The 21,401-nt window shown below is 44.1% G+C and overlaps 1 protein-coding gene across 1 annotated transcript in view; it reads right to left on the bottom strand.

Annotated features, from left to right (window-relative positions):
* SEL1L3 (SEL1L family member 3) overlaps nucleotides 1-21,401 on the bottom strand; it is a 185,227-nt gene that overhangs the window by 144,293 nt on the left and 19,533 nt on the right. The window contains 3 exon segments of the mRNA XM_029589818.1: nucleotides 3,070-3,196; nucleotides 13,389-13,601; nucleotides 13,604-13,940. Coding sequence (XP_029445678.1) covers nucleotides 3,070-3,196; nucleotides 13,389-13,601; nucleotides 13,604-13,940 — 677 coding nt within the window.

The following is a 21,401-nucleotide window of genomic DNA, read 5'->3' as shown; positions in this document are numbered from 1 at the left end:
CCTTCCCCCAGTGTTAAAGAAAGCGGTAGTTAGATCTATCTTAAAAGATTCAACAGCTTCTTTGATTCTTATTTAAATTACTGCCTTGTTTCTAACTTATGTTCATTGAGAAAAATACTAGAAAATTATATTAGTCCAGCTTGACAATTTTTTTCAGAGGAACATAAGTTACTGGATAAAGAGCGCTATGGATTCAGGAGGAATCTGGGTACTGAATCTTTGTTACTTTCTTTGATGTACGTTTAAAATTGGAACACTCTCGGTATGGGGTCCTTGTGCAGTAGGATATATCCTCTGCTTTTGACACCATTGGTCATGCTAAGTTAATTTTGGCTATGCAGCAAATAGGAGAGGCTGGAACTGTTTTACAATGGTTCTGATCATCCTTGCAAGACAGTGAGATGGTGTTTCATCTGACTGGTATGGGTGTACCACAAGGTTCAGTGCTGCCTACTGCCCTTTTTAAAGTACACATAAGATCGCTGGGTAATGTTTTATATATAAAATTTACACCGATGATGTGCAGTTTTTTTATCCCCAGTGTTATAGTGGGTGAATTTCCTATATGGAATTTTTATCAATTTATTACCCTGATAAAAGGATTGGATGACACAGAATGGTTTGATATTAAATGGTGACAAAACAAAATAATGATGTTTTGTCTGGGGAAACTTATGCCTCTCTAGTTCCATCAGATATTGTTCCTGCAGGTTTTCCTGATGCCTTACAAAAAGAAGTTAGAAATTTAGGTGTGCTGATTGATTCTCAGTTGACATTGAAATCTCAAGAGCAAAAGATTGCTAGGACAGCCTTTTTAAAATTGTGTCTACTTAAACCTTTGTAATATATTTGATCAGTTTTAGGTTTTCACTAGCTTTACAAGCAATAGTTCTTGGTGCCCTAGATTATTGCAACAATATATTTGGGCCTGCCTAAGTATCTCCTTTGTGTTGGTTCAAAACACTGCTGTGTATGTTGTCTATTGGCTGTGATGGGGAACAAAGTGTTACAATTAGTGAGGTTTGTGTGGACCCTTGGACACTGTGGCAGCTGACCATGCCCATGGGAAGAAGTCCCGTGATGGGCCACAGGTCAGGCTCAGCTGAGGACACACAAACACAGAGATTGATCTTTATTTAAACAATGTTGTGTAGCCACCAGAGGTGGCAGTGATGAGTAGTTGAAGTAGCCCGACTGGGCTAGTATCCCTCAGGCGCTGGAACAGCAACTCCTCCAGTAGCAATTCTGTAGTGGAAAGAACTGAGAATAATGAGTACAGTGGAATATGAACAAGCCCCAGTATGGAGAACCCCAGGATAGGAAGAGCAGGTACTCCTCGAGGAGCGAGTACCTGATCCCTGAGAGCCGAGAGGCTTAAAGGAGATGTACTCACACAGCGGTTCCACATAGGAGATGGCACCAGGGCTGGAACGGAGGCAGGCCCTCGAGGAGCGAGTACCTGGTTCCAGGGAAAGCTCTGAAGTGGAGATGGTAGTACTCACTGGTGTTGAAGATAGCGAATCCTTCCAGGCAGAAGAGAAGGTAGGAGCAGGCAGCGAGTCAGGGAACATGGGCACTCAAGGAGTGAGTACTGGTTTCCTGATAGCGAACTGAAAAGCAAGTGAGGCCCCCAGGAGCGGGTGCCCGGTTAGTGTTAAGAGTCCAATGAAGATTGGAGGCAGAGTAGCTGGGTACGGAGAGCGAATCCCATCCGTAGAATTCCCCTTGCTAACTCAAAGGCTAGCAAACAGTGAAGGCTTTAAATATCCAGGCAGTGTGACGTCATCACAGGGGGACGCCCCTGAGGTTCGCACCAAGTAGGAAATAAGAGCGAGGGCCGCACAGCCCTAAGGTACAGACGGAGCATAGCGGGAGGAAGCACCCAAGCTTGTCTGGGGGACGCTGGAGAGGACGGCAGACAGACGCCGCGACAGCCAGGCGTTCATTAGCAGCAAGAGGAGGAGCAAAAGCAGAGAGGTAAGAGGAGTGCAGCCATCGGGAAGGGACGGTTGCAACACAAAGATAACACCATTTATGAACGTGTAGCACTGGCAGCCAGTTTTCTGGAAGGTTACTGTTAAGGTGCTTGCTTACTATAGTTCATAGGGCAGTATATGATGATACCTATTATTTATCTGATAGATTCACCTGGAAATGCCCCATTAAGAACATAATGTTCTTCCTTGCAGAAATTGCTTGCTGTCTCTCCTATAAATGTATATCATTTTCAGGAAACCAGAGAGAAGTCTTTTTCTGTTGCCATTGTAATTTTATGGACCTCTTTAACTTTGGACATTCATAATGAATGTGATTATTTGAAGTTCTGTAATGAGTAAAAGCAATTTTGTTTGTCCAGGCTTATCCAAACTAAGTCCTGATGGGAGGTGACAGAGTGATAGTGATGGTCTGTAAAGTATATTGATGTAATTCAATTGCAGACTTTTATTGTTTATTGTGCTAGTTTTTTGTTTTATCCTGTTTCATTCTATGTATTATTATGTAGCTTTGTAATCTGCATTAGACAAATGGGAAATTGAGAAATATAAAACAGTTACATATATATATTTATATATATTAAAGGCTTGTGTTGGTCAACTGGTCATGTCAGTCGCCCTGTCTCTCATGCTTCCACGCACAGGGACAGGTACACAAGTGCACACAGCTGCACACACAAGCTCAAGCAAGTGTGCAGAAGCGCCTACAAGCTTGCACAAGTACACACAAGCTTAAAAAAGCACACACAGGCTTCCACTTGTTCACACATTGGCTTGCACACAGTCTCACACATGCAGGCACAGCCACCCATACACACATATAAACCACATATAAACATATAAGCCACCCATACACACACATATAAACAGGCTCCTCCCCACCCACACACACACATATAGGCATGCACACACTTACACACAGGCCCCCTCCTACACACACAAGCACACACAGGTGCAGGCCCCCATGTACACATACAAACACACACACACATAGACCATACTTCCTGAGCAATGCTGGACACTGTTTGCTAGTAAATAAATATTCTGGTTAAGTGTTTAATCAATATTTACTTACACTGGGTAGTCAGCATGCTGTTGCCTGCTTGCCTCAAGTTCCCGGTTTTTAAATCTCTCCAGTTTTTTCATAATCCCATTTCTCTCTCCATTGGATGCGTAGATAAAACTAAGGAGCTGTGTCATATCTAGTGAAAAGCAAACGGTTTTTGATTTAGCAGTACATTTTAGATGTTATGTTCAACAAATTCTGCAGGAACTAATACCTCGCATCATTGTGGGGATAATTCAGTTGCTTCCTATTGTCCTAGCCAGGGCCAGAATTTATAATGAGATACTGAAGTCAGCTGGGAAACCTATTCTAACCTGGAGAACTGCAGCGGCACATCCTGATCACAGACCTTGCCAAGTCATCAACCTCCTATAGCCAGGAACTGACAGGCAGGGTCAGAATACACCGTGAAATCTAGGAGCTAGACAAGTCTTTAGCAGCCAGGTGGCAAAATAGGATAGCAACCTGACAACATAAAACATTTAAAACTAACTTGGTATTAACAAAGTGAAAAAGGAACCTCATATAAAAAATTTTTTAGACAATGGCCTCTATTTTATTTATTTAAAATTTCCTAGCATGCACTATCGCCCATTCTAGGCAGCAGGTTACAGAAAAGGGTGAGAGAGAATTCAGCAAGTGATAAGACCAAGTATCACCTATTTAAATTATCTCCTCATTCACTAAAGAATGAAAGTCTAAAAATAGCTCATCGTTTTAGTCTGTCATAATTTCAAAAAAGATTTTCTTTTTCAGCATTCTAATTCACAATTATCGCAAATTTAAATATTCTGCAGTTATTCACAGAGAAGTTAATCTTCAAAGGCATTTCTGCAGCTAAAACAGTTGTAGAGATGGCCTTTTACAAAATTGTCCAGTGATATGCATTTAAACTTTTGCATGTATGTCACAAATGCACATAAAGTTTACCTGGGCTGAGGGATGCATTTCTAGGTATAGGGTTGTGAAGAGGTTTGCATGTATACAGATCCTTTTGCATTTTCAAAAGTAAAAAAATCTGCACACAAACTAGCAAGTGCACTTGTGTGCAGGTAGATTTAGCGAGATAAGTTTCATAATCAACTTTCCTGTGCAAGTTTGCTTTGAAAATTGATGTAGCTTGCACATGTATTTGATTTCAAATTTAGGTGGGCTGCTACAAAAAGAGAAGCAGCTGCCGGAGATAAAATATCATAATTTTTTGCCTATTTATTTTTTAGAATTTGTAATCTGCATATTTCAGAGTGGTTCAAAGCAGCTCACATAGGAACATACATAATTAAAAATAGTTAAGAAACAAAACACAGAAAACAATACATATCTATATAAAGTAAAAAAAATCACTGCATGCAACCAATGCATCTTTTTTAAAAGCTAGAGATAAAGGTAAGGTTTCAATAGCTTTTTAAATGATTTCAGGGTGGGGGAAATGCACAATAATTTGCAGGCCGATACAGTAAAGCACGGCCGCAGTTACCCCGTTTCTAACCCGCTGTGTACTCACAATTTCGCCGCGTAAGTCTAACCCACGATTCACTATCTGTTTTTACTGATCCTTACCGCTTCTTTAACTCGACGCGTATCCCTTATCGCCCGCAGCATGTATATGTATGTAAACGATCCGATTAGCTATTCCCTCCCATACAGTAAAGTGCGCCCCGACTATCGCCTTTTTAACCTGCTATCTTGCCGCGTCTTTAACCTACTAATTTACCGCCTACCCTGACCCTTGCGTTAGTGTGGTGAACTTAGCCGCCCAGTCCCAAACCAACCCAATCCACAGAAAAAAAAATGCTTCTCACACTTAGCCGCCCAGTCCCAAACCAAACCAACCCAATCCAAGCCCCAGCAGAGAAAAACGAAATTTCACAGTCCCAAACTTTCCCCCAGCTCCCGCTTACCTGCCCTGGCCGCGGCCACGCAAGCCCCCAGCAGCAGCAGTAGAAGTAGAAGGGCGGCGAGAGAGAGCGGCTTCAGCAGCCCCGCCGGCGAAGGTGAATACGTGCACGCCTGTACGTCCAATATGGGCGCTCAAGGCAGCGAAGGAGCTTGCGCACACGCCGTGACTTCCGAAGTCCAGCCGGTCACGGCGTGTGCGCATGCGCCTTTGCTGCCTTGAGTGCCCATATTGGACCTACAGGCGTGCACGTATTCACTTTAGCCGGCGGGGCTGCTGAAGCCGCTCTCTCTCGCCGCCCTTCTACTGCTGCTGCTGGGGGCTTGCGTGGCCGCGGCCAGGGCAGGTGAGTGGGGGCTGGGGGAAAGTTTGGGACTGTGAAATTTCGTCTCTCTTTGCTGGGGCTTGGATTGGGTTGGTTTGGTTTGGGACTGGGCGGCTAAGTGCGAGAAGCATTTTTTTTCTGTGGATTGGGCTGGTTTGGGACTGGGTGGCTAAATTTCGTCTCTCTCTGCTGGGGCTTGGCTTGGCTTGGATTGGTTTGGTTTGGGACTGTGAAATTTCGTCTCTCTTGTCCGTCCGAAGGAGGGTGCTTTGTTGCGCTCCCTGCCTCCGATCGCCGGCTGCTGGGGCTTGCTGGCGCCGGGCGCTCAAGGCAGCGGGGTCTGTAGGAGAACCATCCACTTCCTGGTACCTGTCATTTCAAACATCATTTGAAATGACAGGTACCAGCACACCCAGGATACTGTATAGGCGCTGTATAGCGCCTATACAGTAAAATGGATTGCGCTTCATGGACGCGCGTTGGACACGCGTTGGACGCGGCTTGCATTTGCATGCCATTTAGAAACATAGAAACATAGAAATGACGGCAGAAGAAGACCAAACGGCCCATCCAGTCTGCCCAGCAAGCCTCACACATTTTTTCTCTCATACTTATCTGTTTCTCTTAGCTCTTGGTTCTATTTCCCTTCCACCCCCACCATTAATGTAGAGAGCAGTGATGGAGCTGCATCCAAGTGAAATATCCAGCTTGATTAGTTAGGGGTAGTAGCCGCCGCAATAAGCAAGCTACACCCATGCTTATTTGTTTTACCCAGACTATGTTATACAGCCCTTATTGGTTGTTTTTCTTCTCCCCTGCCGTTGAAGCAGGGAGCTATGCTGGATATGCGTGAAGTATCAGTTTTTCTTTTCCCCTGCCATTGAAGCAGGGAGCTATGCTGGATATGCGTGAAGTATCAGTTTTTCTTTTCCCCTGCCGTTGAAGCAGAGAGCTATGCTGGATATGCGTGAAGTATCAGTTTTTCTTTTCCCATGCCGTTGAAGCAGAGAGCCATGCTGGATATGCATCGAAAGTGAAGTATCAGGCACATTTGGTTTGGGGTAGTAACCGCCGTAACAAGCCAGCTACTCCCCGCTTTGTGAGTGCGAACCCTTTTTTCTTCTCCCCTGCCGTTGAAGCAGAGAGCTCTGCTGGATGTGTTAAGTATCAGTTTTTCTTCTGCCCTGCCGTTGAAGCAGAGAACTATGCTGGATATGCATTGAAAGTGAAGTATCAGGCTTATTTGGTTTGGGGTAGTAACCACCGTAACAAGCCAGCTACTCCCCTCTTTGTGAGTGTGAATCCTTTTTTCCACATTTCCTCTTGCTGTTGAAGCTTAGAGTGATGTTGGAGTCACAGTAACCATGTGTATGTTTATTGAATAAGGGTATTGTCTCCAGGCAGTAACCATCATTCTGGCGAGTCACCCACTCTTCATTGGCAGCCTCTTGAATTTATGGATCCACAGTGTTTATCCCACGCCCCTTTGAAGTCCTTCACAGTTATGGTCTTCACCACTTCCTCTGGAAGGGCATTCCAGGCATCCACCACCCTCTCCGTGAAGAAATACTTCCTGACGTTGGTTCTGAATCTTCCTCCCTGGAGCTTCAAATCATGACCCCTGGTTCTGCTGATTTTTTTCCTACGGGTGGTATCGGGTGGTAGGTGATCCGAACTGTGTGTGCGGCAAACGTGGGTGCGCCGGGCACTAACGCACCTCTTTCTACAGCACCTTACTGTATCGGCCCGTTGGTATGGAGTTCCACAAGCGTAGTTCAGCAACGGAGATTGCATGTTTTCCCATGATGTCTAATTTTGCTAATTTAACAATTGATACTTCCAGAAAATTCTTGGTTACGGAACGTAGTGGTCTGGAGGGTTTATATAAAATTGTTATCAGCAGCTAGCAGATGGAGTTAAAACAACCTGGATAGATTTTTCTTCTGGAAGAAAAGTAAGGACAGATAGCAGATTACAGCCCTTTGCTTGTTTTTAAATGATTTCCTGTACAAAAAAGCATGGGGGTCCATTCAGGGCTGGTGCAAGGGTCTGTAGCACCAGCACCCCCCCCCCCCCCAAATTATTAATCGCTTAACACAACAAAATTGTGGCCTAGGCGATTTACAATAGAACATACCTAAACTAGTAACATGAAACAAACACCAAAAATATCACATATAACAGCATTGGATTCTAAAACACCACAAAAACTACCAGCATTTAGAAATTCAGACCTTGCATCAAGAACAATGAAGGAGGAAGCTTTTTTTAAAATGGCGCCCTCTCGTACCCTGGTGGCACCCTGCCCACTGATGCCACCCTAGGCAACCGCCTAATCCCACCTAATGGTTGCACCAACCATGGGTCCATTTTCAGCCACTGGCTAATTTCATCAGGATATTCAGCAACGTGCCTGCATCACTGGATATTCCCAAACGATTTAAAGTTAGCGGGATAAATTAATCCAGCCAATTTTAGGACTGCTATTTGGCAGTCCTAATGCTAACAGGCTATGTATAACGCAGGCTATGTATAACGTTATCCATACCTAACAGGCTATGGATAATGCTGAAAACTGGACTTTGTTTAACTTTAGTCAGATAACCAACTCCACCCTGATACGCCCCCATCCCACTCCAAGCCAGCCAGATAACACATTATCTTGCTATTTTGGGGCCGGTCAGCATGGCAGAATTTTCAAATCCCACTGTTTGTCTGGCTAAGTCCAAACTTAGCTGGATAAATAGCACTGAATAATGAATATCATTCTATATATATATATATTTCAATCTATATATCTTACATTATTGTAATACATCTTTAATTACTTGCAACAAAAATCCAAATGACTAAAATATGTTACAAAGTCAGGAAACTTTATAGAGAAGGTGAAGATACCAGTAGAAAAGGGCCATTTTGTCCATACATTATGTCCCATATTCCCACTTACACTATCTCAGCTAAGGATTTCTCCCAGCTCTCAGCTGTACAAGCTTAACTGCCTGCAGGAGATCACTCGAGCTAAGTCAGTTTTGCTATCTCCCCTTTTTTAGATATACATATACATTTCCATTCTTAAAGCAAAACCTAGACATTCATTTATTTTCATCAACCTCTACTCGCCCCTAGTCTTTCCACTGGCCTCTGTATCTATTCCAAGCACTTTTATATTCTGTCATGGCTTTGGTTTCTTCTACCTCTCAGTAAAGAAATATTTCCTCATATTTCGTTTGAGCGTCTCGTTCCAACTTCATATCATGGCCTGTTTTCCTTACATTTCTTTTTCTGTGGAAACCTTCTTATACGTTACTGACGCCTGCATGCTAATTATTTGATTGCACTGTTTATTTTACATGGGTAGGAAAAATTGTGGTCAGCCATGTGTAACTGTAACCTTGTCACAATATTGCCAGATGCTCTGAATTGTTTTGGCGACCCTGCTTATACAGCATAACTAAGCGTCTTGAAGCCTTTGCTAGTCATCTTACGAGTCTCCTGATTTGTGTATGCGTGTGTCTGATAAGATCTCTGAATATTATAAATCATTGCTTCTGTGTCCAGTATACAGGCTGAAGAGTCAGTACCAGCTGTGCTGAGCTCTTGTTTCATCATGGAGAGTTCCAGCTCCTTTCCTTCTTCCTACAGTTTGGGCCTATGACAAAAGCCCCTAGGAGGAATACACAGATGACTTTTCGAGAAAGTTCTTCCTTCAAGAAGGTTTACCAGATATTACACATGAAGGGCTGAGTAACTTCAGAACTTTTATGATGATAATTGATGTGATATGTCTGGGAATCCCAGAAAAGGAAATTAAGGGACGTTACATTAGCTCATGGGCATAGGGACTTCAGCCTAACCGACTGCAATATATCATGATTTTAATGTGAGTCTGGACTCGGCATTTTTGTCTCCTATAGGAGACAAAAATGTAGTGAAATGCTGGGCGTGAAACACATAACTTAGACAGATAAACTTATCCAGCTAACTTATACCAGATATCCAATGGCGCAGGGCACCACTGAATATATTGACCTATTAGGAAGTCAGCCAGATGAATATATCCAGCTAACTTTTGTTAACTGCTTTCATGAAGTCCTAAAGTTATCCAGTGAACTTAGCTGGATAACATTGAAAATCAGTGATATCCATCTAATGTAAGCCAGATAACTAAGCTCTGCCCCTGAAATGCCTCTGGGTTGGATGGCAAATGTTTACCCAGCTAATTACTTATCCAGATAACTGACAGGTTTTCAGCAAGCGGGAATTTTTTAATCCTGCCATCGATGTGGCTGTCCCGAACTTAGCTGGAAAAATGAACTGGAGTTTGTGCTGCAACTGTTTTCTAGTAGTTATGGATGTCCTAACTTTACTGAGATGTACCTGTGGATGTGAACGCTATAAATATCTCTACTTCTGTAAATAAAAGAGACCGTGTTGGAACCATTATTTTTGACTCATCCTGTTATTACCTGTCTGAGAGTTTCTCCATCAGTGAAGTTATAGTGGGTTCCCCTAAAGTAAATCCTAGGCCTGTGCCAAAAGGGACTTTTAACATCTAAAGAAGCCTGGTCAGCCTTCTCCAGTGAAGCATTCACCCCACGGATTTACTATACCATTTTCTCAACCATGATAGTAAAGAATCCTAAGAGTGCCTATATTTGGATGCTATCCCAATACCAGTGTATGCATGTATAGGACTGCAATGCAGTTCTCATGAGCCACTGTAAAATGTATTACCATTTGGTAAACAAATGAAAAGCCTTAGACATGCTATTCCTGAAGAGCTAATTCTTAATGAATAAGGTAAAAATGCCTGTTTTTAGTGCAACCTAATCTTTCTTTTTGTATCACTCAATTTCATGCAATATGTTGCACTACTTAATGAATAGATTCCAATGTGTCACTTCAAGTGATAAAAGCAAATAATGATGCCTTATTAACCATATCATAGAAATAGGGCTGTCAACTTTTAACCATCAAATTTCTGAACACTTGGAGATGCTATTTAATATCTTCGCTGAAGGGGTTTATGCACACGCATAAACCCACTTTCCACTAATAGAAAAATACAGAAACATATAATATGAGATAAGGACCCATCTAGTTCACTTCCTGCTACGGTGCCATAGATCTTGGTTGATCTCTGACTTTTCCCTTCCCTTCTTTGCATTAATGATCCTCTATCATTATCCCAGGCTTTTGTGAACCACTATTGCTTTTGTCTCGATCACTTCCATTGGGAGGTCCCATGCATCCACCACAGTTTGCGTGAAGAAATATTTTCTGATGTTACTGCTGCATCTACCCCTCTGGAGTCTGATAACACGACCACTAGTTCTCAAGGTTCTTTAGTCCCCAAAAAGGTTTGCTTTTATCAGCCCAGGGGCCAAACTACTGTTTTATAAAATTGTTTAGGCCTCTGATTAAATCGTTAACTGAAATCTATATAAGTGACAAAATAAACATATCCAGCACATAAAGATGAATTTTAAAAGCCTGATGTGTGCCAAAACGAGGAGATACATGAATGTGTCGGGCTGGTGCGCACCGAGCGGATTTTAAAAGCTGCCCGAGTACATGCATATCTCCCGCTGCACACACAAATGAAAAGTTCCAAAAAAAGGGGCAGGGTGTGGGCGTAGTCAGGGCGGGGCATGGGCGTTCCTGGATTTGCATGTAAATACTTATGCATACGAGTGGGCACTGGAGTCCCTTGCCGCGTAAGTCATAAAACAAAAAAAACTTAACAGATCAGCAGCTTTTTAAGGGTCAGGGCTAACAGGAGGGAAGGAGGGCTATTAAACTATGGGGGTTTGGAAGTCCTATCCCTTAACTGGGCGAACTGGGAATGAACTGGGAAAACTGGCAATGACATCATTGCACGTGTCTTTGAAAATTCTCCACTTACGGGGTAGAAGTGGGATTTGCACGCACGTCCACTTAAAATTGCGTGCACATGTGCGTGTGGTCAGGCTATTTTATAGCTTGCACATATATGTGCGACTGTTATAAAACGGCTGCACCCCTGGGCGCAGGCTGATGAACGTGCACACGTGTGCCCGCGCGCCTGTTTAAAAGTCGCCGTCATACTGAATACAGAGTAGCATCCAAAGATCCAAAAATGTATGCAATCCAGAAAACGTTAGGACAGTTGGCAACCCTACATGAGAAGCAAAGTTTGAAGTGGGGCAATAAAAGTGGGGGTGCATTCCCTCTTTTCTTGGAGCCTCTCCCACTCTTTCCTTTTCACCTCATCATTCTCTCCTCTTCCATTCCCAAGCCAATAAAAGGGCGACATCATTTCATCAGGGGAGATGATATTTTAATTAAATATTTGTCTGTAGCCAATCCCAGGGTCTCATTTGCAGGCATTCAACCTAGCCAATTGCTGCAGAATAAAAATTACTGAAGTCCAAACTAACCTATGGAACTTCCCTACTTTGTTAAGTCTGGGTTTAAACCAGGCAGTTTTTGGAGAGATAGGGAAGCCCATAATGTACCTTAGAAGGAACAAAGGGGCCGATGCAATACAGTGCGCTCACACGAGTGCACTGTTTAACCTGCTGTCGGATGCAGGTTAAATAGGTGCTAATCCACCCCCTAATGCAATAGGGGGGATTAGCGCCTATTTAACGTGCATCTGACGCGGAGTGAATGAGTTAGCGCTCATCACATGTAAATGCATGTGAATGAGGCTATTACTTATTCACTCCATATTCCAAAAAATAAATGTGCATCTGAGAAGCACATTTATCGCTCAGATATTAACGCCTGCCTGGATAAACTTGGTGTCTGTTTTCATTACTGGCAGACGGCCGGTTATGAAAACCGATGCCAAGTTTACCAGCGTTTGTCTTCATATCCGGCAGCCGCCGCGGGGTCGCGTTAGCAAGGAGGCGCTAAGGTCGAGCAAGTGACCCTAGTGCCTCCTTGCTAGCGTGACCCCCTAATTTGCATATCGCATGGCGCCCCCTTGTGGGCGCCATGCATGCGCTAAGAAAGCGGGCGCTGAAAAGTCAGCACCCGCTTTCCGCAAAATGTATTGTATCGGCCCCAAAGTATGCAGACAGAATAGAAAAAGAGAAACAGAGAGATAACAAGCAGAGGTGTAGCGAGGGTCTTCGCCAGGGGGCGAAAGCACGTCTCCCCCTGCCAGTCCCCCTTTCTCCTCCCATTATCTGCCAGCGCATCACCACACGGCACCACTGCGCGGGGGTCTCTTCATTGGAGAGAGTTGGGAACCCTGCCAGCGCATCACCACAGGGTGCGTCACCATGCACAGCCAGAGCTAACTTCTCTGCACCCTATGCAAACAATTACTGGGCTAGCTCCTCCTCATTCTGTGTTTTTTTTTTAAACATTTAAATGTGTATTCTTTTACTAATCACAGTCATTGTAAGTGTATTAGGCACCCTAAGTGAATCTTACAGCTTTGTGCCCAGCCTTCCCCCCTATCACAGCGCTCTCTACACACAATTTCAAAATTATTCATTTATAACAGATTTTACATGAAAAAACACACTCTTTTGAAGTAAAAATATCACAACAGCAAGTATATTTTACCTACATGCCTAGCTGTGTTGGCAACCAGAAAACCCTGCATAAAAGCCCAAAAGACCCTTGTAGCACATATGGAATTAGATCTATTGTAGCATGTTGGGTGTTGACTTGATCCTCAGAAAGCTTTGATCAAACTAAATTACAATATAATAAACCTCCCATTCCAAACCAGCACTAACTGCCAGCACTCAAACAGTTACAACCCTATGCAAAGGTGACCCTGCAAATATTACACCAGGCACCTAAAAACACCAATATATCTTCTACTAGGAAAACAGAACAAACCAGGCTTCAATAGATCCCTACATAGAAACGGCAATACTTAGGCTCAATCACACATGCAGAACATGGACAGACCCTCACCAAATTCAAAATAAAAAAAAAGTGACCATAAAATAGTAATACAAACATGCAGATAAAAACCGAACTATAAACCATAACGGGCCACTCTAGTGTACTACATTCAAGGAAGAATACAAAAATGATTTCCTGAAGCTAGAAATATCAGTGATAGGGCAACACGAGATCCACAGTAAACCAACTTACCATTTTCATAAGAGCACTGAGGTATTCTGTTTGCTTTTAGTCTCCACATAAACTCAATGTTCCATGCAAGACACTTTTTGTGATCTTTGAAAGGACGTTTGAAGGGTGTAACTGTTCTTAAGATGGCAACGGCCTCTGCAACACTGTGTGCCTTTTCATTTTCTCTGGAACTTTGCTCTTCAACAACCTTGTGAATGATCCTGGCTTTTACAAAACAGACTGCAAGATGATAGAGTGCTTAATAAAATAGTCATCTCTGTAAACCATAATACTTGGAAACTTTAAAACCACTCTTCGAGATCTGCTCACATTTAGGTGCCTTTCACTCTTCCATCTCTTCTTGAAGACTGAAATTCCAGTTCTGGATTCTGATGAAGCCACAACTTCAATGCTGACAATGCAAGGGCTGGAGCACAAATAGTGCACTGCAACTTCAGAGTCATTAAGAGTGCTTCCTGTGCCAGAAAGGTGAACAAAATCCGCATAATTCAGGTATTGTGAAGACAGCTCAGTAACAGCTGTGGTTTCTTTGCTAAAAGAGGGAACTGAACCCTGTAAAAAAAATTAACATGTAAAATATTAAAGTTATCAGCATGAAATTATGATAGTACGAATTATTGTTTTTCAAGCTAGCTGGGTTTAAAAGGGGTCTGATCAAGTTCCTGAATGAAAAGTCCATAAACAGTTATTAGCCAAATGGTCTTGGAGAAAGCTACGGCTTATCCCTAGGCGTGAGCAACAAGGGATCTACTCTTTGGGATCTGTGGGTACTTCCTTATGACCCAGTCTGGCCACTGCTGGAGACAGGATGCTGGGCTCACTGGATCTTTGGTCTGACCCAGCATGGCACGTCTTATGTTCTTAATGTGGCAACAGCTCTATAAAGAAAATATAATCTCCGTTGTTGATAATTATAATACCTTGATTTGATATATTCTTTGTATCTTGACAGGATCTGAAAAACACTTAAGTGGCCTTGTTTGATAGGGGGTTGAGGAAAAGTTTGGCACTGTAAAGAAAGCTTCAAAAAGACAATAGTACCAAAATATATCAGCAGTACTGTTAGAATATTAATGAAAAAGAAAATTCTACACAGAAATATACAGAAATACCAACCTGTGCAAACCATCTTTATCAAAGGCAGGCAAACAGAAGATGTGGCACATTTTTCAAAAAGGGTCGTTTGTTATTTTTACCATAGGTCATATACCAGTCGTATCTGCCGGCATCTAGCAGTTTTTGTTTCCCTGAAGAAGGATCTCCCGAAACATTGCAATGTCGGACTGCGTGCAGATCGCATAAGTTATTCTATGAAAAAAACCCGGCATGGTCTGACTGTAACTCTACAGGACTGGTAACATAGAAAACATAAGGTCCCAAGCGGGTTCTCTATACCTATGCATATGATAGCTTTGCAAAAATCATCCTCTCTGGGATTCCAATGATTCAAAAGCCCTAGCGCTTCTAGAGCTGTTTATATCAGTTTGTAGCCTCTAGTGGCACTATATGAGGTTTCCCCAGAGTTTTCACAAACATTCCCTTGCTTCTTTCGAGCTGAATCCCTTGTACTTTTATATTTTATTATTTTCAGCTATTTTGGATCCCTTAATTTTGCATTTATGTGAGACTTCTGTTCTAGGCATATTACAGGGGAACATATACAATAAAATGGACACACATTCGGTCTACACATAAAATAGAACTGAAAACAAATTTACACTGCTGTTAATAGCACTGAAGTGGCACCCAGGAAAGTGAAGCTACTTATATACAAGGGGGGAAAGACAGGAGCACAGAAACAGAGAAATGCAGAAATGACAACAGAAAAGGACCAAATGGTCCATCCAGTCTGCCCAGCAAGCTTCTTAAGATAGTTACTATCACTCTGTGCAGATTACTCTCATGTTTCTCTTAAGGGTAGTAACTACCGCTCCATGCAGTTATTCCCAAGCCTTATGATAACTCATAAAAAACTGCAACCAGCAACATTTTTTTACTGGGTGATTAGCTTTCTTGAAAATTCAGACAGTGCTGCTTGACAGCTTTGCTTATGGACTTGGCCATAGCAGCAGTCCTGTGCTTTTTCACTTAGGTCTGCGTACCAGTATCCCAGACTGGAGAAGTCGGAGCCCTCTTGGTGTTTGTCTGAATCCAATTCCCCTGTTCCCTCTGCCGTTGAAGTGGGGAGCAATGTTGCTGTTTTATTAAAAGCATCAAGGCTTATTGGTTAAGGGTAGCAATCTTCATGCCTTCTGCTAAGAGTAGTAACCGCTGCACCAGAAATTTACCCCATGAATGCTTTTCTCATTTCTGTTCTCTAGCCTTTAGAGATCCAGACTGTTTATTGTAAGGTCACCAGGCTCAGGAAGTATAAAGACACTTGCAACTCACACCCTTGACAGAGATGGGTGCTGATACCATCACTAAAGTGGTCATCCAGGGACTATGAACAGTCATCCAAACTCAGCATCAGGAAAAGCCTTGAGGGCCATTGTATCAGTGAAGAAACTTCAGGTGCACTGATTCTGGCGGGAATGGTTACCTTGTTGGCTCCGCTTCCATGTGTCCCTCAGTTTTTCCTCAGCGGCCTTCTGTGCCCAGGTCTGGTTCTGACTCCCCCCCCCACCCCCCCAGTTTTGGTAACCATAGAGGTTTCCTTACAATTGGCTCAGAACATGGTTTTGGAGGAGTTTTAACCTGGTATTGGACCATTTTTTTCCCTAGGTGTTCTGTGTCATCCAGAAGCTAGAAGAGAAGCACAAATCTTCTCATGATATTAATTAGGATTCTACTGCCTCTCTCAGACAGATGCAGGCCATCTATACTATATATATAGGTAGGTACTGCTCCCTGTATGCCTCAAACCATATTACCTCACTTTCAGGAAAAAAACTAAGGCATAGCTCAGGGGTCAGGAACCTATGGCTCTTTTGATGGCTGCATCTGGCTCGCAGACAAATCTTTAATAAAAAAAGTAAAAATCTAACAAAATCCCCCACCCTCCTGACGCCCCTCAAGACCTCCAAAATTAATTTACTACAACCCCCACCCTCCTGACCCCCCCAAGACCTGCCAAAAGTCCCTGGTGGTCCAGCGGGGGTCCAGGAGCGGTCTGGGAGCGATCTCCTGGACTTGGGCTGTCGGCTGCCAGTAGTCAAAATGGCGCCAACGGCCCTTTGCCCTCACTATGTCACTGGGGTCGACCAATAGGGGCGGTAGCCCCTGTGACATAGTAAAGGCAAAGGGCCGTCGGCTGCCAGTAATCAAAATGGCGTCGATGGCCCTTTGCCCTTACTATGTCACAGGGGCTACCGCCGCCATTGGTCAACCCCAGTGACATAGTGAGGGCAAAGGGCCGTCGGCGCCATTTTGACTACTGGCAGCCGATAGCCTAAGTCCAGGAGATCGCTCCTGGACCCCCAAGGACTTTTGGCAGGTCTTGGGGGGGGGTTGTAGTAAATTAATTTTGGAGGTCTTGGGGGGCGTCAGGAGGGTGGGGGTTTTGTTAGATTTTTACTTTTTTATTAAAGATTTGTCTGCGAGCCCTGGACCCTCGCTGGATCACCAGGGACTTTTGGCAGGTCTTGGGGGGGGGGGGGGGTTAGGAGGATGGGGGGTTGTAGTAAATTAATTTGGCAGGTCTTGGGGGCGTCAGGAGAGTAGGGGGTTGTAGTAAATTAATTTGGTAGGTCTTGGGGGAGTCAGGAGGGTGGGGGGTTGTAGTTAGTATGGCTCTCACGGAATTACATTTTAAAATATGTGGCGTTCATGGCTCTCTCAGCCAAAAAGGTTCCCAACCCCTGGCATAGCTCTTTGATCACTCCTTCCCGTAGAGTCCCACAGCAGAGGCACTCAGTCTTTCCAACCTATCGACTTGAACTGTCAATTAAGGATTATTAAGCTTTACACCCTTGGCTCTCATGCTATCCATGGTAAATTTAATTCAACTGTGAATGTAAATAACCTTCAACCAATGTACTGTAACTATTGAATAAAAACTTGTTTATTAATCCATGCTGAGGCCACTTGTGGAATAAATAAATATAGTCTTCAATCAAATAAACTTGAAGAAGAAGTGAATACCTACACTGAAGATACATCAAAAAAGTGGAAAAGGAAACCTTCGTTATGTGATTCAAAACCACCAACTAATCTGTATGTTAAGACTTTTTGTTTAAAAAATGCGTGTGAGACTATGTTGGCATCATCAACGACTGGACAATTATCAATTGGCAAACACAGTTATAAATCCTGTAGTTTTTTAGTTTACAAATGACTTAAAATTATGTTTGCCAATTGATTATATCTACTGAAGGTGATATTGGGATAACTGTTGTATCCAATTACTTATTTATTAATCTATCATTTCTAGTTCGGCAATCCAAAAAAGATCTTGTGGAGTACAAAACATGCAAATACAACACAAACAACAGTTCAAAACCAAAACAAAATACAAATAAAACAATATTAGTACTCAAGATAGATAAGCTTGAGAAAATAAATACATTTTCACCTGTTTCTAAAAAATAGCAGGTAGAACATTTAGGGCCAGATCTTAAAAAATACGCGCGGGCGTAGATTTGTTCGCGTAACCCTGGTGAACAAATCTACGCCCAATTTTATAACATGCACGCGCTGCCGTGCGCATGTTATAAAATCCAGGGTCGGCGCGATAGCTTTCCCCGTTCCCTCCAAGGCCGCTCCGAAATCGGAGCGGCCTTGGAGGGAACTTTTTTGGTCCCCCCCACCTTTCCTTCCTCTCCCCTATCTAACCCACCCCCCCAGCCCTACCTAAATCCCCCCTACCTTATTTCATTGAGTTACGCCTGCCTCTGGCGTAACTTGCGCGCGCCGGTTCACCATCCCCCGGCACAGGCCGCTGTGCAGGAGGTTTCTGGCCCGCCCCCAGACCACCGCCACGCCCCCGCCCCGCCGCCCACACCTCAGCCACGCCCACGGACCGCCCATTTTTTAAAGCCCCGGGACATACATGCAGCCCGGGGCTTGCGCGCGCCACTGAGCCTATGCAAAATAGGTTCGTCGCGCGCAGGTGTAGGTTTTCGGGGGTTACGCGCGTAACCCTTTGAAAATCTACCCCTTAAGTTCTACTGGCTGAGAATGCCACAAAGTAGGTGCAGCAATCACAAAAGCACATTCCCTAATTTCAACTGATCGATAAATGTTAAAAGACAGAACATCCAATTTTATAATCTAAAGGATTATACAAGAAAAGAATATAGGCAAAAATTTTAAAAATAAGCAAAATGATCTTAAACTAGATTTGCCATGATACTGGCAATATAGAGCAAGCACGCTGGGAGTAATATATTCCAAAATATGAAACACCAGTAATGATGCTAACTGCAGCATTCTGTATTAGTTGAAGCATATTAAGTATAGGCAATTCTAGATAAAGCGCATCACAACAATCAAAGTGTGAAAGAACTATAGCCTGAACAAATGTGCAGAAATCTGTTGCACTAAAATAGGCTTGACTCAAGTCATAAAGAACGCAGTTTTAGGGACAGCTTTAATCTGCAATTTTAATTAAATATTAATCGAAAACAATGCAGCGATAACATAAGTCAGGAGATATTTGTTATAGTTAGTGAGGTTTGGGTGGAACCTTGGACACTGTGGCAGCTGACCACGCCCACGGGGGGAGTCCCGTGAGGGGCCACAGGTCAGGCTCAGCTCTGGACACACAAACATAGATAGTTCTCCGGTAGCAGTGCGTAGTGGAGAAAACTGAGAAAGTGAGTACAATAGAACATTCACAGAGTCCCAAATTTGGAGAAGCCCAGAGAATGGGAGAGCTGGCCCTTGAGGAGCGAGTACCAGATCCCTGGGAGCAGGGAGACTCATTGGCAAAGTACTCACACAGAGGTTCCATGTAGGAGATGGCAATGGCGCTGGAACGGAGGCAGGCCCTAGAAGAGCGAGTACCTGGTTCCAGGAGACAGTTGTGAGGAGTGGATGATAGTAGTACTCACTGATGGTGTCTGTAGCGAATTCTTCCAAGTAGAAGAGGAGATAGAAGCAGGCAGCGGGTCAGGGAACATGGACCCTAGAGGAGCGAGTACCGGTTACCTGATAATGACCTGAAAGAAGCAAAAGAGGCCCCCGAGGAGCGGGTACCCCGTTAGCAGAAAGAGTCCAATGGAAGTTGGAAGGCAGAGTAGCTGGGTATGGAGAGCGAATCCCATCCGTAAGAATCACCCTTGCTAACTCAATGGCTAGCAATAAACTGTAGGCTTAAATATCCGGGCAGCGTGACGTCATCACAGGGGGATGCCCCTGAGGAATGCGCCAATCAGGAAATAAGAATGAGGGCCTCGCGGCGCAGACATGGCGGGAGGCAGCCCCCAAGCCGGTCTGGGGATGCCGGAGAGGCGGCAGGCAGATGCCACGGCGGCCAGGCATCCATGAAGAGCAGGAGGAGCCACAAAAAAGGAAAGGTAGGCGGAGTGAAGCCGTCGGGAAGTGACGGTCGCAACAATATTAATATTGTGACATCATCAAATGTAAAAGCAGACAAATTTGCAATACTGGTAGAAAGATGCACCAACAAAGAATCAATTTTTTGATATTTAAAGATAATTTATTCACACTCATCCAGGCAATAATAGTTTTTAAACAATCAGAAAGCACAGGAGGAGCAATGGAAATGATTTTTGGGAGGTGAACACCCCCTCTGCTTTTAGCAGCAAGAAGGGAGCTCAAGAAAACAATATTGATTCTTAGGGATGTGAATCGTTTTTTGACGATTTAAAATATCGTCCGATATATTTTAAATCATCAAAAATCATTAGAGGCGATATTTAATAGGAATTCCCCCGATTTATCGTCAAAAATCGTAAATCGGGGGAAGGGGGAGGGGAAGGGGGAGGGCGGGAAAACCGGCACACTAAAACAACCCTAAAACCCACCCCGACCCTTTAAAATAAATCCCCCACCCTCCCGAACCCCCCCAAAATACCTTAAATTACCTGGGGTCCAGTGGGGTGGGGGGTCCCCGGTGTGATCTTTTACTCTCGAGCCTCCGGTGCAAAGGTAGCGCCGGCGCCATTTTGTTTTTTGTCCCCCAACGTCAGGAGCGTAGGAGATCGCTCCCGGAACCCCGCTGGACCCCCAGGGACTTTTGGCCAGCTTGGGGGGGCCTCCTGACCCCCACAAGACTTGCCAAAAGTCCCTGGGGGTCCAGTGGGGTTCCGGGAGCGATCTCCTATGCTCCTGACGTCGTTTTGCCGTACAAAACGGCGCCGGCCATACGCTGTATGGCAGGCGCCATTTTGTACGGCAAAATGATTCGAGTGGAGGAGGTCGTTCCCGAACCCCTGCTGGACTTTTGGCAAGTCTTGTGGGGGTCAGGAGGCCCCCCCAAGCTGGCCAAAAGTCCCTGGGGGTCCAGCAGGGGTCCGGGAGCGATCTCCTACGCTCCTGACGTCGGGGGACAAAAAAACAAAATGGCACCGGCGCTACCTTTGCCCTGTCATATGACAGGGAAAAGGTAGCGCCGGCGCCATTTCTACAACGCACCGGAAGCCCAAGAGTAAAAGATCACACCGGGACCCCCCCTCTGGACACCAGGTAATTTAAGGCATTTTGGGGGGGTTCGGGAGGGTGGGGGATTTATTTTAAAGGGTCGGGGTGGGTTTTAGGGATGTTTTAGTGTGCCGGTTTTCCCGCCCTCCCCCGATTTACGATTTACACGATATTTAAAAAAACAAAACCGCGACGATCCGATTCCCTCCCCCCCCCAGCCGAAATCGATCGTTAAGACGATCGAGCACACGATTCACATCTCTATTGATTCTCCAGTCTCCAGAAGTTCCCCTGATGCCTTGTTACTTCAGACATTCAGATCTTCAGTCTTGAGGATATTTGGCAGATGGTAATGAATCTTGAGCTAACAGCCAGTAAAAGAATGGATTATTTTGAGCAGTCTTTGGAAACGATTAAAATACAAATCTCTGCCTTTGAAAGTTCTGGCCATGATGGGAAGATCAAGGA

This window comes from Rhinatrema bivittatum, chromosome 1, assembly GCF_901001135.1.
Source record: "Rhinatrema bivittatum chromosome 1, aRhiBiv1.1, whole genome shotgun sequence".
NCBI classification, from domain to species: domain Eukaryota; kingdom Metazoa; phylum Chordata; class Amphibia; order Gymnophiona; family Rhinatrematidae; genus Rhinatrema; species Rhinatrema bivittatum.
The sequence above is the reverse complement of the archived record's forward strand: the minus strand, read 5'-3'. Positions and strand labels throughout refer to the sequence as shown.